Source organism: Sodiomyces alkalinus (genome assembly GCF_003711515.1).
Source record: "Sodiomyces alkalinus F11 unplaced genomic scaffold SODALscaffold_11, whole genome shotgun sequence".
Lineage (NCBI taxonomy): Eukaryota > Fungi > Ascomycota > Sordariomycetes > Glomerellales > Plectosphaerellaceae > Sodiomyces > Sodiomyces alkalinus.
In genome coordinates this window covers 610,231-632,602 of record NW_021167089.1, presented here as the reverse complement: position 1 = coordinate 632,602, position 22,372 = coordinate 610,231, and the positions used below count along the sequence as shown (strand labels likewise).

Here is a 22,372-nt window from a genome sequence, read left to right as displayed (position 1 = left end):
AAACGCTTCGTATCCCGCGCCTTAAATCCACGCGGTAATAGGCCGATTAGATCTTTTATATCCAGTCGTATACGTAAAGGATAAAGGTTTAGGTATTACTCGATCCTAGCTAAACGGATTAGCTAAATAACCGTCCTAAGTATATTATAGCTAGATCCCTGGATTAACTATACGAATAGTATTCCTAAGGTAAGGGTGATAATATTATTATACCCTTAATATAGGAGCTTATACGCCTCGCCGAAATTAAGAATTAATAGACTATAGCCTAGAATTAAAAGCTTAGTCGCCTTATTAAGGCGCTCGATAAGGCTAATTAACTACTTAAAACCACTATAAAGACCTTTACTTATTAATAGGCTATTAAAGAGGCTATTAAGAAATATCCTGGCTATAATAAAGAAAAGTAAAACCGATATTTTACGTTATGCTACGTAATAAAAGAATTTAAGAATAGCTTTACTTTAAGTAGTATTTATATAAAGGAAAAGGTAAAACGAGTATACGAAAAGTATCTATAAGACGCTTATCGAGCTAATACTAAAGTGGCTATATAGTATACGGAGTAGAATACCCTTATTAGATACGTATATTAGTAAAAGGTAGCTAAGATTAAAGGACCCACTACTATTCGGAATTTCTTTATAATAGTTAAATAAAAGTTTATACTTATTTAGGTAGAAACTAAGTTCTAGGAGCTAATAATAAAAAAGGTCCGCGGCGATAAGATTTCCGATCTTCTAAGATACGGCCGTGAGTTTAATACTATTATAAGCGCTTTAACTATAGATAGTACGCGCTATAGCGTTTACGTGACCTTAGGAGATTACTTAGATAATAATAAAGGCGGAAAGAAGCCTAAGAAAAAGAGTATTAATTACCCCTATTAACGCGAGTATATATAAAAGCCCGAGAACTATAATAAGCTAGAGTATACTTTAACTAGAAAATATAAGTAAAGATCTAATACCTAAGTTAACGATAAGTAGTATAAGGAGATACGGAAGGAGATTAAGCTTCTAAAATAGAAGAGTTTACGCGAAAAACTATTAAAAAAGGGATAACAAAGCTCGGAGAGCGGTAATAGTAAAGGAGATAGGTATCCTAGAAAGGTTATTATTATTATCCTGGATCCCGCCCTTATCTATACTATAGAAGAGGTCCCTAGGATCTACGCCGCGCTCCGACCTAGCCCTTACCCGCTGTTATAAAGCACTCTTCTTAATAATTACGGCGTAACTTACCTTATTAACTTAATTAACCTGCTTATTCTAGGTTCCTTTATCCCTATAAAAGAATCTATTAAATCCGGTATAACCGACTTTCCGATTATTAGTAAAAGTAAATAACTCTTTAAAGGAATTCTTAATAGGCCTTTAGGTACTCTAAAGGCTAACTTAGAGCTTAACGATATAATCGTTATAAAGGGATTTTATACGAATATTATATCGGAAGCTTTATTATATAAGGTTAGGATCTAGTATTTAGGTTATAACTGCTTATTACGCTTTAGAATAGCGGAGAAGAGTATAATATTATTAAAGCTACTTCGACGCTTTAATATAACTATCCTTTAGTATAAGCTAATTTTATCTTCTTCTTCTTATTCGTTATTCTAACTAATACTATATAGTATTATTCCGATTAACTATAATTATTAGTATATACTCGTTATAGTAGTTAATCGACTAATAAAAGCTTACTAATATTACTAACCCTCCTATAACCCTCCTTATCCACGAGTTAACGAAGAATAGTTATAACACTTAAGAGCAATATATACTCCTTAGAACTCCGGGCTGTAGATTATAAATATAATAACCACGGGCGCGCAATAGAAGTAAAATCGATAAAACCACTAAGACGGAGACTATAACCACCGCCCCCCTCCCGGGATACTATTATAGCGGCACTATAATACTGGCGCTATAGTATAACCAGAGGAAATATAGGATAGTCTCGTCTCGACCGCGATAACGCAGAATTTATAACGGACCCACTTTTTGTAATATAAGCGTTCCCCCCCTCGCCCTTAGCGGGACGTAGCGCGGAACCGATATAAGACCGAAAGGGGACCGCCGCGCCCCCTAAAACCGAGAGTAACTAAGATTAAGGCAGAAATTTAGGCCCTACTAGCTAATAGGAACACGATCGAATAAGTCGTGGAGCTAGTAAAGGAACTAATTACGATATATAGTATCTATAAGGACGCCGGCGCGTTACCGCTAATATACCTATACGCTACTATCCGCTACGTTATCCGAGAAAAACTCCGAAAAGGAATAAGTGGTATAAAAGAGACCTAGGCTAATATTATAGCCCGGGTACCCGTGGCGGTACTACTATAGGACCCGGCCCCCCCTAAAATAATACCCGCTAGGTATTACCGGGAATTAATTATCCGCTAAGGAACCCACACCGAAGACTAGCCCCTTAAAGCCAGGACCCTAAAGGAAATTATCTAAGCTATAAATACTATAACTACCCGATACGATACCGTAGCGGTATAAAAGCTACTAAGCGGAGATATTTACCTTACCTTTACCGAAGGGGTATAGTGGTAGGCTACCTATAAAGAATAATAGATTAAGAAGGCCTTTAGTAAAGGAGCTACCCTAGCCGCACGCACCTACCCTGTCCTAGCTAAGGCTATCCCTCGGGAGACCCTTAACGCCCTATCCGAAGAAGACCTGCTAGTATCCCTATAAGACACGAACCCCGAAGTAAAACTTATCCGAGTATAATAGCGGGTACCCCGCCGCGGCACCGGTAGGGTAACGCTTCTCCTTATCGAATCGGCTTTACCGGAAGGAGTAGTAAGCCTTATCCGGAACACCCTCCTCTTTGAAGGGGGTAGCTATATCTATAAGCTATACGATCTTAACCTTAGCCCCCTAAGGTGCTATAAATACCTATACTTTAGTTACCGGGTAAACGGCTACCTTATAGCGGAGAGGGTATACCGCTACTACGCTAAGCCCGAATTAGCGTACTTATAGGGCCTAGGATACTACGAAGCTATAGCGCCTAGGCGCCCCCGCCGCTATACCGTCTATACTAGGGACTATAATACCTTTAATGATTTATACCGATTACTAAAAAAGAAGGCTAAGAAAACCCGCGAAGCGTATAAATACTAAGCTAGGGACTTTAATATCACCCGCTAGACCGAAGCGGTATACCCGCGGTAGCCGTAGATCTTCCCCCCGATTATTATCGCCTAGGACTAGGACCGACCCCTCCGTAAGGGTAGGGATCGGCCCCCGAAAAGGATTAGAGGATAAGAGGGCTCCCCGATACTAGGCCCAATAAGCGCCTATATAGTCCCCTATAGGGCTAGTAAGGCACCGTAGTAGGAACCCTAGAGCTAGACCCCGGTTATACCGGGCACGCTATCTTAATCCCCCCCTTTAATTAATAGAAATCTATATCCTTTTATAGAATATAGGGGGGAGTTAGGCGTAGCGGGAGCTACCGCTTCGGTGCCGCGCTAAGTATAACGTGATAGTAATCTAGGAACCCGGCCTTAACCGTTTCACGAAAAGCCTTACCTACCCCTCCTAAGGGGTATACCGGCTAATCTAGGGAGGAGGCCGCGCCCTCCTATATATCTATAAAAGATACCCGCTATATATATAGATATAGCGGGCCTACCGCGATACCTACGTGGTTATTTTTAGGACCGGAGACGATACCCTTATAATCTAGTCGATCTACTTAGAGAACTACTAGTTAGCTAGGATCCCCTAGAATACGCCCCTATAAGATATATTCGATACGGCACTGCTACGGGGCCGATACGTCCTTATAGGGGACTTTAACCTATACTACCCCCTATAGTCTTAGCTACTACGGTACTACCTCTAAGCCGATACCCTACTTACCCTTATAACCCGGTAGAACCTAGACCTAGTAACCCCCCCGGAATAACCATATAGCACCGCCCGGGCCGGCGCGCTAGTATTATTAACCTTATATAAGTAACGTAAAGGCTCCGCTACGACTTTAATAGCCCGGATAAAACCGTTATCGGGTTAGACTATTATTTATAGATAGCCCGAATCCGTATAAAGATAGATACTATACCGATTATCGCGACGATACTATTATAGGACCTAGCCAGGCCCTACTAGGTCTAGAAAGACTTTAACCCTATATAGGTCCCCTAGCTCGCCGCCACGTGGATATAGCAGACCGGCCCCCTTATATTACTAGCAGATATCGACTTAGCACTAAATAACCTAATAGAAGACCTTATAACCCTAGCCGATAAGGCCGCGCCGCGCCACCGCGGGGGCACCCCTAAACGCCTACCTACTCCTTAGTAGAACGCGGAGCTAACCGCCCTTACCTAAGAAATAAGGCGCCTTTACCGTAGATATATATCCAGGAAATCCCGGAACCGATAGGATAAGTTCTAGGAAGTAAAGAGGCGCTAAGATAAGGCTATAACGGTAGCGAAGCGGCTATATTAATAGCACCTACTCTACTTGACCGGGAAGGACGATAGCCTTCTCTGGCGGTTATAAAAATAAGCATAAACTAAAGGGGGAGCACCGCCGAACCCCCTATTAGTACTACTATTATACTAAGACGATAGCGATAACCCGGTAACTATACACGTAGAAAAAGCCGAAATCCTTAACCGGAAGTTCTTCCCCCCCTCCTCCCTTACCGCCCTTAGACCCTTAGGCGCGGAATTCCCCCCGGGGTAGGACGTCCGCTAAAATATTACCGTAACGGATATATAGGGGCACCTTAAGAAGATAAAACCCTAGACGGTACTAGGACTAGACAGACTCCTAGCAGGGCTCCTAAAAGTATATAGACCCCTTATACACTAAAGACTTAGTACTATCTTTATAGCATGCCTTAAAGTAAGCTATTACCCAAAGAGGTGCCGCTATACTATTATAGTAGTCCTTAAGAAGGAAGGCCGGCGGCCGGCCGACTACGGGATAGTAAAGGGCTAGCGACCGATATTACTCCTTAGTATAATAGGTAAGGTCCTTAAAGGGATATTAGCCGATCGGATTGTTATTATAGCGGAGGAGTATCGGCTTCTCCTAGAGGGATAGATAGGAAACCGGATAGGGCGAAGTATAAAGACGGTAGTATAAAGAGTCACGGAGGCTATAAGGGCGAGCTAGGCCTATAGTGGCACCGCTTCGATACTCTAACTAGATATTAAAGGCGCCTTTAATACTATCCCTTATCCTCGCCTCCTTAAGGTACTTAAAAGGAAAGGCTTCCCCTAGTAGCTTATTACCCTAATTAGTAGCTTTCTTTAAGACCGTATAGCCTAGCTATTACTTAATAGCGAAACGGCCCCCCCGCGATACCTCCGTGGGGGTATACTATAAGGCTCCCCAATCTCCCTTATCCTCTTTATCCTCTATATCTCTACCCTATACAAAGAATTAGAAAGGGTTCCTAAAACGATAATAGTAGGCTTCGTCGATAACACGAATATTATCGCCTTTAGCAGAATAAATCCATAAATGCGGTAACGCCTCGCCGCCGCATAGCGGATATACCTAGACTAGGAGATAGCGAGCGGATTATAGTTCGAACCAGCTAAGTATATCTATATCCCTTTCACGAAGTTACGCTAACCCTTACCTACCCCGCTCCCCCTTAGTACTATTTTAGTACCGGTAACGGAGGCGATAAGACTCCTAGGCGTTTAGCTTAATAGGAAGCTTAACTTCTAACAAAACACTAAAGAGGTAAAGAACCGCCTAGCCACCTAAATATACGCCCTCTTCAGGCTTAGCGCGGTAGCGTAGGGATATAGCTTTATAGACGTAAGGAGACTATACCTCGTAGTTATACGATTGGTAATCGCTTATTACGCCTTAACTATCTATAAGATAGGGGCTGGCCCCCAGTATAGCCCCGTAGCGGCACTTATAGCGGTATAGAACCGATACCTCCGATTAATAGCCGGAGCCTATAAAGCCACGCCGGTTAGGGTCCTCGAAAAAGAGACCTTTATCCCCCCCCTTAACCTATACCTCTTAAGCCTAAGTACCTAAAAGATCCTCCGGATATAAGAAGAAGGGACTAAAAATAAGATATTAGCCGGAGTATACGTCGCGGCGAGAGTCTTAGCAGTACCGAACCGGTATTATAGGACCTATACTGCCCTCGCGTAGATAGTATAGCTTACCGCTCTAATAAACTAGGCTAGAACCTCGCCCCCGAGGAAGGCCCTTATAAGGGAATAGGGTTAAGCCTAGGCGAAAGTATAGCGGCCCTATACCTACGCCGTAGCGGTACTAAGCCGCCCTCTAATATAACGCTCCCTCCGGAAATATAGAGGGCTCCTTAAACTATAAAGCTCCGTACTTACCTAGATTAGATTAGAAAAACTAGGCCTATAGGTATTCCTAGCTAAAGCGAGGGTACCGGGCTTCCTATTACCGCGGTGCCTTTACGGAGATAGAGGGGTGGAAACGGCGGAGCACGTAATACTCTAGTGCTAGGAGGTAACTAAGGAAGACCGTAAGGACCTTTTCGGTACCGTAAGGAGGCCACTTATAAGTAGAGGAGATTTATACGACGTACTAGCATACGATACTAAGGCCGGGATAGTTATAAGGTGGTTCCTATAACAGAAAAGGCTTAAGGACTTCCGCCTCGCCCTTGAAGTTATAAAGGCCTATAAAGATACCCGTGATACCGAAATAAAACCGTATCGGGGATAAGACGATACGACGACTAATTAATTATTAGAATAGGGGCCCTATAAGCCGGGACCCTAGCAGTATTAACGTGGTACTAGTACGGTATAGATTAGCTCTTATTATTATTACCTCTCTCGGAGGCATTAACACCGCTCTTAATATACTTAAGACCCTACTAGACTAATTAGCTAACTAATACCGCTAGGGAGCTATAATAAGACTAAGGGGGTGCTACTTATAAGGTCTTCTAGGATTAGATCTATCTTACCCTCTAAACGTCTTATCTAATAAGATAACTCCTATACCTTTACTAACATAGTACCGCTATAACCGCGACCGGAAGGTAACGCCTAGTTTAGGGCCCGGCTAAAAGACCGGGATGCTATCCCTAGGCGCTCCTTAGCCTATAACTTATTAGCGTAGAGCTATTATAACACTAAAAGGGGATACCTAAAATAGCGATACCCGCGCTACTAGCGGCCTTTACCGCTATATATACCTAATAGATATCTATAAGGCGCTACTACTACTTCTTAGTAGCGGAGAAGACCTATCGAATTATTAGCTATAACTACTATAACGTATACACGGCACTACTATAGCACTAAGGTAACTTATATTCTTATATAGATAGCGATTATTAGTATACTAGTAATAGGCCGCGCCTATTCCCGTGGTATTAGCGTAAGCTTCTATATTATCGGGGTAAGTACCTAAACGCTTACTATAATAAATATAACTACCCTATATTAGCACTATAATACCACTCCGACGCTACTAAGGGCTATATACGGTATAACATAAACTATACCGTGCTCGTAGCGGCGGTTATTATTATTAGTATTAGTATGATTAGGAGACGATATCTACGATTATTAGCACGCTACTACTAAGGCACCGTTACGCCATGAAAAGAACTTATATTATACTACTATTTCGGATTACTTATTTATATATATAAATTAATACTATACTATCTAGTTAACCCCTACGCTACTACGCCACCGCGATACTACCTATAAAACACCTATAGTTAAAGTATAAGAGAGAAATAATAAGGAAAACTAAAAGGGTTTATTATTAGTATAGAGCCGTAACGATAAGCCTATAGCACCGTAAGCGGGTATAGATCTGGAGGAAAACCTATAACGAACTTATTAGCATTATAGGAGGAAGAGAGAGAAAAAGAGGCATAAAAACCTTATAGGAGATTAACTATCTAAATTTTATAATAGGGTAGAGTATTATCCTCCCTACCTACCGCCGGATATAGCAGGAACCTACCTAGGGGAGGCAGGAGGCGTCTACCTCCTCTATACTCTTTATTAACCGAACAGAAGAAATAAAAGGTATAATCCTCGGAGACGTAAGGAGGCCGAGGCTAAAGGGATATAACTACCGTACCGCGGAGGCGCGGCGGTACCCCCCTCGGTCTCTACTCCGTCGCTAACGATTGGCTTAGGCTAACCTACCTAACCACTAGCCTGCTATACTTCCCGTTAGCCACTAGCCTAAAGGTATAATCTAGATACGTAGCAGAGACGAACCGGGGCTATATCGGCCCCGTAACGGTATTACTCCACCTAAGGAAGTATATAGAGGTTTTCCCCGGGTTTTACCTGGGTTTTCCCCTTTATAGCTACCCGAGAAGGACCGTATAGCCTAGAAAGGCTCCTAAAATAATAATAATTATAGATTAGTTAGGATAGCGGAGTAAGATTAATAATAATAAACACTTAAGAGTAGGCTATCTAGGACTAAGCGTTTTATAAGTATTAGTTCGTAACGCTAGGAATGTATTGATTAAGGGAACTAAGCGGATAGACTATAAGTTATACTCCCGAACCTAGGCACGTGAAGTTATATCTCGATATATATCAGAACACCGCTCCCTATAACCGTCTTAGCATATTTATTAGGATCTTTAAGAGCTACCTAAGAGCTATAACGGTATACGATATCTACTTATAATAAAGGACGAACATAGCGGCTAGATCTATATACTGCCTTTAGCTTCGAAAAACAGCGTTATAGTCTATAACGCGTTATAAGCGTTTGAATAATAGGTTAACCGGTAGTTTACTTTATATATCTATAAGATACGTAGTAATAATAAGCCCTTAATCGTTAATCTAGTAGGGGATTTAATAACCTAGCTATAGACGAGTAGTTAAGGGATCGATATAGAAATTATACCGCCCTATACCTATAAACCGAATAGAGGTAGCGAAAGAGCCGGTTAACTAATTATTATAAAATCTAACGCTATACTTAACGGAGTAGGAATTCCCCTAAATAAATAGCTAAAGAGTACTAGAACGGTAGCGTTATTATATAATATAAGTCCTTTATAACGACACGGATAGAAATCCCTAGTAGAAATCTTTAACTTATAGTTTAAAGATAATACGCCGATTCCGGTAAAAGAGTATATAGCCGATTTACGCCCTGATTAGAGTGGTATTTATGTTTATAGCTACCGCGCCTATTTAATAGCGAGGGATAGGGAGGCTAGGAGGAATAGAAAACTATATACGATTTAACTAAGGGGATATATTAAGTATTTTATAGGTTATATTATCTATAATATATACCGAGTATAGATTCTATAGCTTTAGAAGGCTATTATAACGTATAATATATAGTTTAACGAGCACCTATTTTATAAATTATAGCGCGAAGAAGTAGAATAGATCCCGGAGCCCGAGGCGAGGAACTAGCTTATAACTTATAAAATGTAAGAAGATAAAGATAATAACTTTATCCTATAAGCCTACCCTCCGGGTAGATTAACTAATAGCGTACCTTCTAGAGAATAAGCAGAGTCCACGGGTTTAAACTCGGGGGTAGGAGTAATAAAGGCTAAAATAAACGCTTTATTATTACAACTAAATATACCTAGTATACCCGAACCGCCTATACCAGGACTTTAAACCCTACGCGTAATACCTAATCCTTAGAGCAGGAATCTTTAGGTTATAAGCGTAGAGCTGTAGTCTTCAGAGGAACTCTTAATTAATAACTCTTCCGACTAATAAGATAACGGAGCGGCTATATAAGAAGGTACCGTAATAAATACGCTAGGATTATATATACTAGAGCTTAATACGGATACTTCGATGATTTTAATTATAGAAAGGAGTATATAGGCGATAGTATAAGGACTAGCTACCCCTAATCCAAACTAAAGCACTAGCCGTACTATAGCGTCCGGATTTAGACTACCTATCCGACCGACTCCTAAGGTAACCGCTTACTAAAAGAAAAAGAGCACTCTAGTTAAGGAAGTAACGCGTATAAGCGTAAGAATTAACGATCGTAAAGCTTAAGGAAAGATAGTTCGAATTAATCCACGGATATATTAGGTAAAGCTAAACGTACCTTCGACTTATACCTTTTTCTTATCTAATTAATGAGAAAAGCGCTAGGACGGGCTAAAAGGGCTTCTAATAATAATCCTCGGAGTAGCCGATACTAAAACGAATACTTATTTAAATACTAATAAAAAGGCTATAATATTACCGAAGCCCTTAATCGATAGTAGGGTTTATCGCGATTACCTAAAGGCTATACTAAGGTATTAGCGAGAGCTTACTAACTACCCGATACGTAAACGCTTTAAGGAAGCCGCGTAGAAGGAGGTAAATAAGCTAATTAAGAAGCGTATATAAAGAGAAATTAAGGGCTTAGAGGCAAAGTTAAAGCCTTTTCCGTTAAAGTGGGTTTTTACCTATAAGTTTAACTAAGACGGATATTTTAAACGATATAAGGCACGCTTATGTATTTAAGGGGATTTATAGGAGAGCTTAATTATTAAAGGAACCTATATAGTAACGCTTACTATATAATCTTTTTATATTATTATAGCTTTAGCTACTTAATTTAATCTAGAGATTATATAACTTAATATCGTTAACACCTTCGTTAACGCCTAGAGGAGCAAAATAGATACGCCCATTATATACGAACTTCCTAATAGATTTAAGTAGCCCGATAAGTGTTTAGAGCTCGATAAAGCACTATATAGACTACGCGACTCGCCTCGACTATAGTTCTAGAGCTTCGCGGCCACCCTAACGGACTTAGGGATAGAGGCTAGTAAGGAAGAACTATGCCTATTCTATATAAAGGCTTAAGATATATTCGTTATTTTCTTTATAGACGATACACTTATATTATTTTATAGAGATAGTGCTATAAACGGCCTTATAGTTATTAAAGGGATTAAAACGAAGTTCGAGGTATCGGAAAAGGGGGAAGCCGATTAGTTTTTAGGTATTAAGATTAATTAAGATCGCCCTTAATATAAGGTTTTCCTCTCCTATAACTTATATATCGAAAAGATTATAGCTAGGTTTAATCTAGACGCTCTAAATACCTACTTAGTAATCCCTATTCCTGTTATAGAATACTAGAAAAAAGAAGACGAAGCCACCGCTTAAAAGATTAAATCTTATTAAGAAAAGGTCGGATTAGTGCTTTATATAGTAATTATAATACGTCTTAACATGGTATTCGCCGCCTTTATCCTCTCCCGCTTTCTTAGAAACCCCTCTTCTAAGCATTATAAGGCGGTAGATTAAGCTATTCGCTATTTATTTATAACTAGGGACCTCTTAATTTCGTACGGATTAAGCCTTAGTTTATAGGCGATAATGATCGTAAGCGACGCCTTTTTTATAGATAATTTAGATACACAAAGATCTTTATAGGGTTATTTTATTAGCCTATTTAGTGGATTAGTTATATAGAAAGTAATAAGGTAAGTAACGGTAATAACGTCTATAACCGAAGTAGAGCTACTTATTTTAGAGTAAGTAGCGAAAGAAATAATAGGATTAAAGCGTTTTTTCGTTAAAATACGCTTTAATTTAGAATCTCCTTAGGATATCCACTATGATAACACGTAAACGATACGCCTAGTAGTCGACGATAGCTTTAGGATTAAGACTAGGCTTTGCTATATAGATATATAGCGATTTTAGGTAAGGCAGGAAAACGTAAAGGGATTATGTAGAGTAGTATATCTTATTACGAATTTAATACTAGCGGACGGATTAATAAAAGTATTTCCACGATAAAAATTCAAGAACTTCTAAGTATATCTAAATATAATTAGTGCACGGAGGGGGTAAAAAAAAGTAGTTAAAGTCGAAATTCCCGCGCCCTAGGCGTACTACGCGCCGGCGGTTTAGTTAATTTAGTAAAAGGAAGGGTATATCGTTATCTTAATACTATAATACTATACTAGACCCTAAAAGTAAACCCTAAAAATATAAAAGATAATATCGGAGTATACTAGATAATTCACTAAGCTTTATTACTACTATCCTAAGCACTATCCTACGTAATATTTACGCTATTTCCTCTAATAGGAGGAGTAATAATACATCTATTCTCCTATAGAATATCTATTATAACCCCTATAAGCTAGGAGGTAAAGGTAGTAGTCGGCGTACTAGGACCCTAGTAAGAAGCTCCCTTAAGCTCCGCCTCCTAGAAGAACTTCTTATTCTCCTTATCCTCTATTAACTTAATTATAAACTTTACCGTTTATTTAAGTTTAGTAAAGAACTATACGAATTAGTTAGTTAGAGTATTTAAGTCTAGAGATAAAATATTAAACGCACCTTTTTATCGTTATTATTAGAGTCTTTATTAATTTTATAGACTATAATATAGTTAAAAAGAATTTTAACTATTTTATAGACTATAATATAGTTAAAAAGAATTTTAACTAAGGAGATAAGGCTAAAAAAGCTATAAGTATAGGTTAGCGGTTATAAAGCTTAAGAGCGTATATATCTTCGAGTTAATACGAAATATAGCGTACGATTATAATCGTAAAGCGCCTTAGATAAGGGGTAAGAACTTATAGAGGGTAGTATATATAGTTTTTATTCTTATATTTTTAATAGCGATTAGAGCGGCTAGGGACGGAAATATAGTAATTAAATAAACGCTATTTCCTAGAATAAATACCCTTTATATATTCGAGGTAAGGAGGGTCGAATAGAACCGGTATAAAAGTATCGGCGGTATCCTTATTATTATTATTTCTATTACCCTTAGTAGTCTATTAAAGGGTTAGTCGGAAATAAAGAAGATAAACTAAGGATAAACGCGCCGAAATAACTTATAGAAGCACCCTTCTTAGTACCGGCCTTACCCTTAGTCTTTTTTATACTATTAGCCAAAGCTTTCTTAGCTACCACGGCACGGGTAACGGCTAAGAGGGTAGGAGGAGCCTAGAACGAAGCTATTAGTTAGTAAGCGCTACCGACAATAAAGCTTAGATACTTACTATATCGCTGTTATTATTATTTTTACTGCTATTAATAGAAAATTAGGGAAAATTAGATCAAAATCGTTAAAATTCTTAAAAATAACGGAATAAGGGTTATAAGAGGGAAGATCTAAAAGCTCTAAAATGCCGGTATAACGCCTTTAATTTATCTACGGAAGGCCCTACTATTACCTATTTACTATTACTATTAATAGTATTTTTCTTTTATTATTTTTTTCTATTATTATTATTCTTTACTGTTTTATAGCTTTTATTCCTGCCTTTTAACTCGATATTAAGGGTAGTATAATACCCCTTTAAGGCTATTTCAAGGTTAAGAATAAGGCTAAGTTAAGGTTAGGCTAAGTAATCGTTCCGCTAATTATAGCGTAATAATTAGGGGGTGTATTATATTCTAGCACGTAAGCTATAGTATAGTGACCTCCTATTAGTTAGAGGTGCCCTACTATCCTTGCTTAGAAGGTGGTAGATATATTTAGGATACGTATACCCGCCCCTTTTCCTTTCTCTTTTATACTTAATACAATTATATATTTCCTGAATCAACGCTCTATGCAAGCATACTCCCGTTAATTCAACACTAACGGCATAATCAAAAGACTTGGGTCCGGGGGCTAAGATATAATTAGGGGGTAGGCAGCATAGACGGGCCCTAAATCCTCCGATTTTGTGGTCTGGTGCCTTCATCGTGACGCGGAGTCCTAAAGCAATGAGTCTTTCTCGGATCGCGGAATGTGACAAATGAGAGGATTCCCTTTGGCAGCGAGCTGGCAGGATTAATGTGGCGGAGGTGGAAGCACGGATGGGACGACGGTTGGCTAAATTAACGTGGATGCCTACCTTTTGAGTAGACGTATGAAGAGGAGCACCGTCTGACGAGAATTGGTGCGGGAAAGGGGGAATGAAGAAACCGAAGACGTCATTCATTGAAGCACCCTCGACCTCGGTCATGGGGTGGGGAAGCTTGTGAGTCGGAAGGGAAACTAAGGTAGGTACGATCGTGGTATCACCCAACCTCACCATCTTCGCCAACTTGTCCTCTGCCCCAAGTGGATTCCCAAGAAAATTTACAGGCGAGATCCCTCTCATAAGGTAGGTGGATGGAAAAGACAAAAAAAAAAAAGAGAGAAAGGAGATTGTCTCTCCGAAGGTCAACTCCCTGAAGGGAGTCTCGGATCTCGGATAAAAGTTCGGTCTGCACACCACCTCGTCATTACGGGCTCACGAATTGCTCGTTATTAATAAGGTATCTATCACCATCAATATCAGATTATGACTGTGGGTTATGACACTGTGCTACCATCGTGGTCCGGGCCCTCTCACACGGTCATCATTTCCCTGCCAACCCCACCTCCCCGCGTGCTCTTCTAACCGGTCCATATTTGCTTTTCCTCCACACTATTCATTATTATTAATAAGACCCCCTAATCAGACGACGATATTTCGTCGCGGATTGCCGTGGTGGTGCTAGCCCGTGAAGCCATCCCCATCGGGTGCTTCGCTGCGCTGTGCGCCAGCCCCTTTTATGAAGAGCGAGGCCTTGTCTCTTGTGGCTGCTGGGCTTCGTATCCTTCCATTATTGGAGCCGCCGACGCTCTCCAGCGACCGGCCGTCCGCTTTTGCCATCGCGATTGCCATGTCCCGAGCCCGACTCCTCCTACCATGATGCCGCGTACGATTCGCTCGCCCCGATCAAGGCTTCCGCATCTCTTATCGCCCGCTTCCTCGATTTCATGCCGTCAACCACCACGGCTGCTGCTTGTGCTCCGTGCGACAGCATCCTATACCGTTGCAACCCACTGTTTGCTCCCCGCGCTTGTCCTTCTCTGTTCCTAACAACGAAGCACTCGAAGGGTCCATTTTCCTGCGCGTCTCCGCCTTTCGGCGATCTACTACGGAAAAAGGTAGTCGGCGGCGGCTATCGACTCCGTCATCTCCTAGGGAGTCCAATCGCGCGTCACCGCGCGTCGCAAGCCCCATCAAACTATGTCGACTTCACATGCCAATGCCGTGCCTGACACGCAGCTAGGCCTGAGCAATGAAGAAATCCAACTCCTACGACAAGGGCAGGCGGCTTTGGGTCAAGGGGGAACCGGGGGCGGCTCCAGCTCCTCTAGAGCCGCCAGTCGCGCGTCTTCTCAGGGATTACTGATATTGGACAGCTCCTCCCTGACGGCCCTCGGGCGCTACTTTGACCACGTCATGTCCCAGATTGAGCAGCAGATTCTGTATCTGAGCGAGCAGAGCCAAACCTTCACCATGGCCCAGTTCGACCGGGCTGGCAACCTGATCGAAGGCGCCGACGCCGAGATTGAGCGTTATCACGATATCATAAGGCAGCTAGACGAGCTGGAACTCGATTTCGACCGCATCCGCCATATCAAAGACATTGTCAAGGGCTATCGATCCAGGGTTGAAGAGATGGAGAGAGAGCTCGAACGCAGCGGCGGCGGCGGCTCATCTTCGAGACATCGTGACGGTCACCACTCGTCCCACCGACATGGACATCGACACGGTCACGAGAGCTCCCGGCGACACCGTCGGTGACGGACGCTTGAAAAAGAAAATCACATGTCAACGAAAACCAACAAAAAAAAAAGAAGAAGAAAAAAAAAACACAAACAGCATCCCGGGCGGGTACACAGGACCGCGCGGGTCGACATACTTGGGTTACGGGACGGGGAAAAGGGGCATTTGGTTGTTTCTAAGAAGGACAGGCCTCGCGGCTGATGAGTAGGGAGAAGGAAGATGGAAGGCCTCACGGCTCGACTCGTTGGAAATGTCCTGATGATCTCTTTCGATTTCATGTTATTCTCCTTTTTGCCCAGCGTCCATAGCATGGGTGTCTTTTCTTCTTCTTCTTTGTCTTTGCGACCATCTCACCCTTATTATTTTTAGCGTGCCTTCTTTTCTTCCTGTCGACAATCTCGGCCTCGTGTTTCTCGGGAGCCGAGGTGCTCTTCTGTTTTTCTCCGGCACGCGAAAATAATACCCCTTATGCGTTTAGCGTTCGCTTCTGTCACCTCACCTAGCTAACGAATCACGATTTATATACCTCAACTGCCTCGTGGTGGGTTCTTTTTTGTTAAGAAATATGTTCAGATGGAAAGTGTCTATCAAACGGCAACGCGCTTATGGTCGTAAAATCATGAAAGTTTTGGAAAACGAGGCCCGTGACAAACAGGTGGTTGGACTCGAGGCCCACGCATTGCAAGGGACTTGGGGAAGCTAATTGCCACCGCTCCTCCCAAACACTCTCAGGCCCCAGCCACGTACCTGGGTCCTCCCATCCTCGACCTCTTCCAGTGCAAGCCGGGGTCCATCCCCCAAGACCTTCTCCCGATGCCACGACCCCACGAACATGCCCTCCGGGTCGACCTCGTCGCGGACCTTCCTCCATGCCTCCAGATCCTCGCCATACATGGCCGCCAGGTCCGCGCCACCAGCGTTAAAGTTTTTCGCCCAGTGAGGGCGTCCGCCGAGATCGCGCATGAGCCACTCGAAGGCCTCGTAGTAGCGTTCTCGGCAGGGCGGGTCACGATAGTAAGGCCGGTACAGGGTGGCGTTGAGGTAGAGGGTCGGGCCATCGGGACGGGTGGGGTCAAGGTACGGACGGGGCGCGTCGACCAAGAGGGACGTGTCGGAGACGCGGACCTCGACGGGGGCGTGGACGTAGAGTCCCTCGGCCGAGAAGGGGATGCCGTGGGGGACGTAGTCCGGGTCGTCTGGGGTGAGGTGGTTCATCCAGGAAGAGAGGCGGCGGATGGCTTCGGGGCCTTTCTCGAGGGGGATGACCCACTCGTTGACGAACTGCGAGTAGAGGCAGTTCATCAGGAGGGCTTGTCGCGAGGGCTGGACGGCGGCGATGGTGGAGCCGTTGGCGAAGCCGTACTGGAGGCCGAAAACGAACCACTCGACCCAGGGGAGGATGCGCGGCACCCACTGCGCGGCGTAGAGGAGGTTGTGGTAGAGGTAGTAGCCCAGGGGCCCGTCGTAGTTGCGGACCGGCGGGGGAAGCAGGGGCTCGTCGGTCTTGTTGGCCTCCCAAACGACGGCGCGGCGGGTGTAGGGGAACCACCAGACGCGCACAAACTCGGAGCTGGTCCAGAGATCGCGTGGCCAAGAATCCAGCATGACGCGGTCCGCGTCGATGACCTGGCGCCAGCGGAGGGTGAAGGCGGGAACGGCACGGAACGTCACCTCGGTGATGATGCCGATAGCACCGAGCGAAAGGAGGGCAGCACGGAACAGAGATGGGTTCTCCTCCTTAGAGCACGAGACGGTGGTTCCGTTGGCGAGGGTGACTTTGAGAGCCACGACGTCGGCGGACATGAGGCCGTGGCGTAACGTGCTGCCGTGGGTGCCGGTGGTAATGGCGCCGGAAATTGACTGGTCATTGATGCTGCCGAGGTTAGGCATGGCGAGGCCAAGTTCGGCCAGGCGCTCACCGAGAGTGTAGAGACGTATACCACTCTGCATGACAACAAGCCCGGTCTCCGCGTCAGCGGACAGGATGCGGTTGAAGTTGTCAAGGTTCACGAGCCAGTTCGAAGTGCATGTGATGTGGGAAGGCGAATGACCAGCGCCCGTGGCGACGACGCGGCGGCGGCATACTCGGGCCAGGTTAACGAGCTTTTCGACCTCTTCCAGCGACTCGGGTTGAATGTAAAGCTCCGGAATTGACGTAAAAGTCCTCGCCCAGGTGTGGTGGAGGTGATTCTGGCGGGCGCGAAATGCGACGCCATCATCCCTCTTCTCGAGCTCTGCGGTAATTCTAGGATCCATGTTGGTCACGTCTGATATCGCAATCGGGAGGTGTTCAGAGGTCAGAAGATCTCGAGCAGATAGATATGAGGTGGATAGGGAAATGATGGTATCTGCTCAAACCATCATGACTTTAAAGAACAGCCATGACCCAACTAAAGCGCTTGGTCGAAATACGAAAAAAACAAAATAAGGGATAAGGGAAGGGAGAGAAGTTCGGATTGATAGTTCCGTTGTGAGGGTGAAATAGGTATGCTATGTACGACTAATAAAGACTCGGACGGATAGTAGACTAAGAAAAAAGAAGGGTGGGGTTAATATCCTTTAAAGCCCTCTTTTATTTTCCTTCTTTCCTTATAGGTTTACTATGATAGTATCCTACCTAACTAATATAGTATTTTCTAGTATTTTGTTATTTTCTATTCTAATTTTCGGTATATAACTCGCGGGTAGTATTATAAAGGCAAGGGGCTAATAGTATAGTTAGATATAGGATAATAATTAATAAGAATAGCACTAGTAATAGTAGTAATAAAGATATAAGTGGTTCTGTATTATAGTAGTGCCTTGGTAATAATATACTAACTCTAGTTATAGATAGCGTTATAGAAACCCTCCCCTAAAAGGGGTAAGCCTAAGGATAATAATAATGGCTATTACGAGTAGGGTATGATCCGAGTTATACCGTATATAGGCTTATTAATATCGAAGCAATAGCGTAGGGACTAGTAAGGGATAGTTATTTACGGTATTGTAAACAACGAGGTAGCGACCTAGTCAAAGCCGAAGTATATACTAATATTATAGGTGTAAAATAGGCAGAAAAGGGATCGCTGTTAACGGGGGAGATCGGAGGAGAAGAGACGGAACTCGAAGACGATACCAAGGCAAATAATAAGAATAATAATGAAAGGAGAGAGGTGTGGGGAGAGAGATACCGAGTTGTTAGAAGAAAAATACATAAAGACCGAAGAAAAAAACACTCAGGAATGCCCTCAGATTAGCTCTCTGGTTCTCACTGACAACGGCCAGAGTGGAGGACGATAGTCATCCTCCGCATACTTCTGTGCTGTCTGCAAATTTGGCTTTTTGGTTTTCCCTTGGTCATCACCGGGCTATAATTCATTTGGTCGAGTGTCTCGACTTTCGCTCCCGACATGCTCTGCCACTCGGCGAGCGTCACAAAGGCCACCAAGACAGCTGCCTGCTCCGATTGAAAACTATTTTTTGTGAACTTTCACCAGCGCTTCCAAGAGTCCCTGCCAGATCCCATGCGAAAGGTGTGGCCGTCACCCCCTAGAAACGGCCACCCCGATGATGGGAAGTGGTACATCTAGTTTCCCATTTAAAAGGGATGGCCGTTACCCCCTAGAAACGGCCGTCCCCATGATGGGAAGTAGTGCATCTCGAGGAATGATACACACACATGTATGTATCCAAGGCGCTTCTAGTTAAGCGGTTGTCGTCACAGCGGCACTGTGTGTCTTGGGACAATTGCTGACCAACTGGGCAGCAGAGCGATTAATCGGTTGGAGCGCCTGCTCAGATTTCCGTTCTTGTGCATGGTCTTTTCGTTTTCCCAGAGGGTTCCCGGAGGAACCACAGTGGAACGATCCCAGCAACTCTTTGTGAAGAGGTGTCGTCACCGCAGGCTTTAAGGAAGAAACAGAACTCAAAAAGTCGAGAAACGGAAGAAGAAAAAAGAAGAAAAGAAAGGATCAGACTCGATTCAATGCGTCTCGAGAAGGGTAGAGTTGCTCCCTGAGATGCTGTTGAACTTCTGTACGTGGGCAGATAAGGCAGGTAGGCTCGTATAACCCCCGGGGAAGGAAAGAAACAGGAAGAGTAGGAGGAGAGTTGGGAATCTCTGTTCGTTATGGTCGATGCCGACCTCTGGCTCTGTGGACATCGTGATCCGATCGTGAAATCGGGGGGAATTGAGCCAGATCAGCTGTCTATCGCCTGTTATGTTCTGTTTTCGGTAGTCGACATCGAAGGAATCAGCTGGCGGCACAAAACGCTGGGATATTGAGATAATGCACAGAGTTTGTGCACTGAATTTCTCGAATCGGGGACCCAACTCGGCATAGAATATGCGAAGAGAAATCCTCTGGCAGACATCGCGATGCTTCGGTATCCAGACTCATATACATTCAAGCGATAATTCCCACATGAAGCACATCATGTGGCGCTTGCTTCTTCTTCAAACACGGTGTGCTTGGCAAGTTCTTGTCGTGTGACGCTTGCCTCGACGAAATCTTTCGGGAAAGATCGCAATGGAGTGAAATCGATATCACAAGGGAACCGAATGCTGGCTCCTTCGAATAGCCTTCTTCAAAGTATCGGACACGGCGTAGGCCAATATTGACAGTTTTGGTAGAGAGTATAATACTTGAGTGTTTGTGTTGCTGAAAAGGAAAAGTTAGAAGGAGCAGGAGGAGGAGAAGAAGAAGACGAAGAAGAGGGAGAGCGGGTGGAACCTTCGAGTTTCAGTCCAAAAGACAATCCGACGCGTTCCCAAACGCGTGTTGGAGCCTATCCACTATCCGCTCGCTGACTAAGCATTCTGCAGACAGTGCGTAGATTTGCAGAGTACGGAGCAATCATCAAACGCAGGCAACATATTCTGCAGATTTCTACACTAGATACTTGCCTCTACGGCTTGGTACCAAGAGACGGCCTTATTTGAGTCACTATGATCTGTATCTCTCAGACTCTTGTGCCTCTTTAATCCTCTCCTCCACTTTGGAAATCGTCTGCTCATCGTAGAGATCCTCGATACGACCAACACCCATCAAGATAGTCTTCTCATGCCTCGATGCCTCATCCTTGGTCATACAGACCAAATCACCCAGCCTAACGTTCGAGCTCTTTTGCTCCTCTAGCCCTTCTCCTATCCTTATGAGGGGCGTGCCTTCCGGCTTCCGCCACCGGACTAGGGAAAGCCTCGTCGGCACGCCCGTGATGGCGCTGCGGCCCTTGTACAGCTCCTCGACAAGGAACGCCACGTCGCCTGGTGTTAGCGGCAGTCGCAGGCCCCTGGCGACATCGAGATCGGCGCTTGTGCCCTCTGAATACCGCACGAGCCTCTCTTCACTGGCTTGGACGAGGCCCAAGATGCCGTCGTACATCTTGTCGCGGTTCTTATTCACGCTGTTGTCCAGCGGATATCCTAAGCGCAACCGCTATATCAGCAACGAAGGCCTTCTCACTAACGCATGACCCTCTGGCCAGCAATGCCAAGTAAGAAACATAGATATTAGACTTACCCGTGATGCTCAGAATGATGTAGTTGGCGACGGTGTATCCAAACACCGCCGGCATGGTTCCAAGAACCGGTAGAATTCGTACGCGGAAGTTGGGGAGCACCCCCAGATCCCCGACCTTGCCCTTCTGGAATTCATCTTCCGGAAGAGGCAGCAACTCGGCCTTGCCCTCGCCTGCCTTCTCGTTGGAGTAGACGACAGGTATCCCGCTCGTGACGCCCTGCAGCTTCAGCCTCCTCCGCGTCGCCCGCGACAGGCCGTCATCCGTGCTAGTCCCGATATCACCAATCATGATCCGCGTCGGGTCGCTCTTCGCGCCGGCCCCCATGCTCGAGATGACGGGGATTTTGCGGTCGTGGCAATACTTCAGCAGCGCGACCTTGGTGTCGATGTTGTCGATAGCATCCACCACGAAGTCGGGCGGCTGGCCGTCCTCCGTCCACGGCGAGAGCACGTCGTCGGCGACATCGCCCTCGAACTTTTGCAGACGCAGGTCGAACTTCACCCAGGGCGTGACGGCGATCAGGCGCCGGTAGAGGCACTGGACTTTGGGCATCCCCACGTCCGCCAGCGTGGCGGCGGCGTGGCGGTTGAGCGAACTGAGCGTGACCTGGTCGAAGTCGATGAGCCGGATCTTGGAGACCCCGGACCGGGCGAGCGCGGCGGTGCAGTGTGACCCAACGCCGCCGCAGCCTACCACGATGACGAACGACTTGCGCAGCTTTTCCAGCCCTTCGTCTTTGAGGAAGACGCGGTTCCGGGCCAGCTGCTCTAGAATGAGCTCGTCGTCGAAGTCCCCCGCTTGCGCTCGCCTCGCCAGTGCTTCGTTCCGAGCATCTTCCTTGTCGACGGGCGGAAGAGTGCCGCCGGTTTTTCTAACCTGTCACGAGATTTCAGCAACGAGTTTGCCGTTTGGATGGCGAACTGGGTCGAATGGGACTGAATGAGGGCATCTATATGTGTACCTTGTCAAGGGTGGATGTAGTATCTGTCGGAGGGGGGATGGAACGCTTCAACTCATCGAGTCTTTCTTCCCTAGCTAAGGACTGATAGCCAAATATGAGGCATGCGACCGTCGCGCCGGAGATGATGGCTGTAGTGGCCAACTGTACCCGCGGATCTGATGCCGCCTTGGAGAGAAATGAAGACATCTTCAGCAACAGCAATCCATGCTCTGGTCAGGGTATCGCGAAGAATGATCCGCAAACGACAGGAAGCGGCCTTACCAAGTTAAATGGAAGGGAAATCTCAGCCGCATAAAAATGAACCAACAAAACCAAAAGACAATGAATATTCTCTGATAATCATCATTCAACGGACGTTTCGGTCGCAAATAAATCCCGGAG

General features: G+C 44.6%; 3 protein-coding genes across 3 annotated transcripts; 1 reads left to right on the top strand and 2 right to left on the bottom strand.

Annotated features, from left to right (window-relative positions):
• Nucleotides 1-14,982: 14,982 nt before the first annotated feature.
• SODALDRAFT_337413 (hypothetical protein) lies at nt 14,983-15,543 on the top strand (the record flags this gene model as incomplete). The annotated part of the gene is made up of 1 exon (XM_028612683.1): nt 14,983-15,543. One exon carries the CDS (start codon nt 14,983-14,985, stop codon nt 15,541-15,543), a length of 561 nt encoding a protein of 186 aa, XP_028463206.1.
• Nucleotides 15,544-16,224: 681 nt separating this feature from the next.
• Nucleotides 16,225-17,781, bottom strand: SODALDRAFT_337412 (D-arabinono-1,4-lactone oxidase; the record flags this gene model as incomplete). The annotated part of the gene is made up of 1 exon (XM_028612682.1): nt 16,225-17,781. One exon carries the CDS (start codon nt 17,779-17,781, stop codon nt 16,225-16,227), a length of 1,557 nt encoding a protein of 518 aa, XP_028463205.1.
• Nucleotides 17,782-20,372: 2,591 nt separating this feature from the next.
• Nucleotides 20,373-22,361, bottom strand: SODALDRAFT_328739 (ubiquitin-protein ligase molybdopterin-converting factor). Its single transcript, XM_028610766.1, has 3 exons — nt 21,992-22,361; nt 21,030-21,906; nt 20,373-20,932 (listed from the first exon to the last, which is right to left on the bottom strand). Exons 1-3 carry the CDS (start codon nt 22,175-22,177, stop codon nt 20,454-20,456), a joined length of 1,542 nt encoding a protein of 513 aa, XP_028463204.1. The 5' UTR covers nt 22,178-22,361; the 3' UTR covers nt 20,373-20,453.
• Between the last annotated feature and the right edge of the window lie 11 nt (nt 22,362-22,372).

Coding starts and splice junctions, on each gene's coding strand:
- SODALDRAFT_328739 (XM_028610766.1), bottom strand. CDS start 22,177: ATGTCTTCATTTCTCTCCAAGGCGGCATCAGATCCGCGGGTACAGTTG. Junction 21,907..21,991: donor CTACATCCACCCTTGACAAG/GTACACATATAG, acceptor ATCTCGTGACAG/GTTAGAAAAACCGGCGGCAC. Junction 20,933..21,029: donor CATCATTCTGAGCATCACGG/GTAAGTCTAATA, acceptor GGTTGCGCTTAG/GATATCCGCTGGACAACAGC.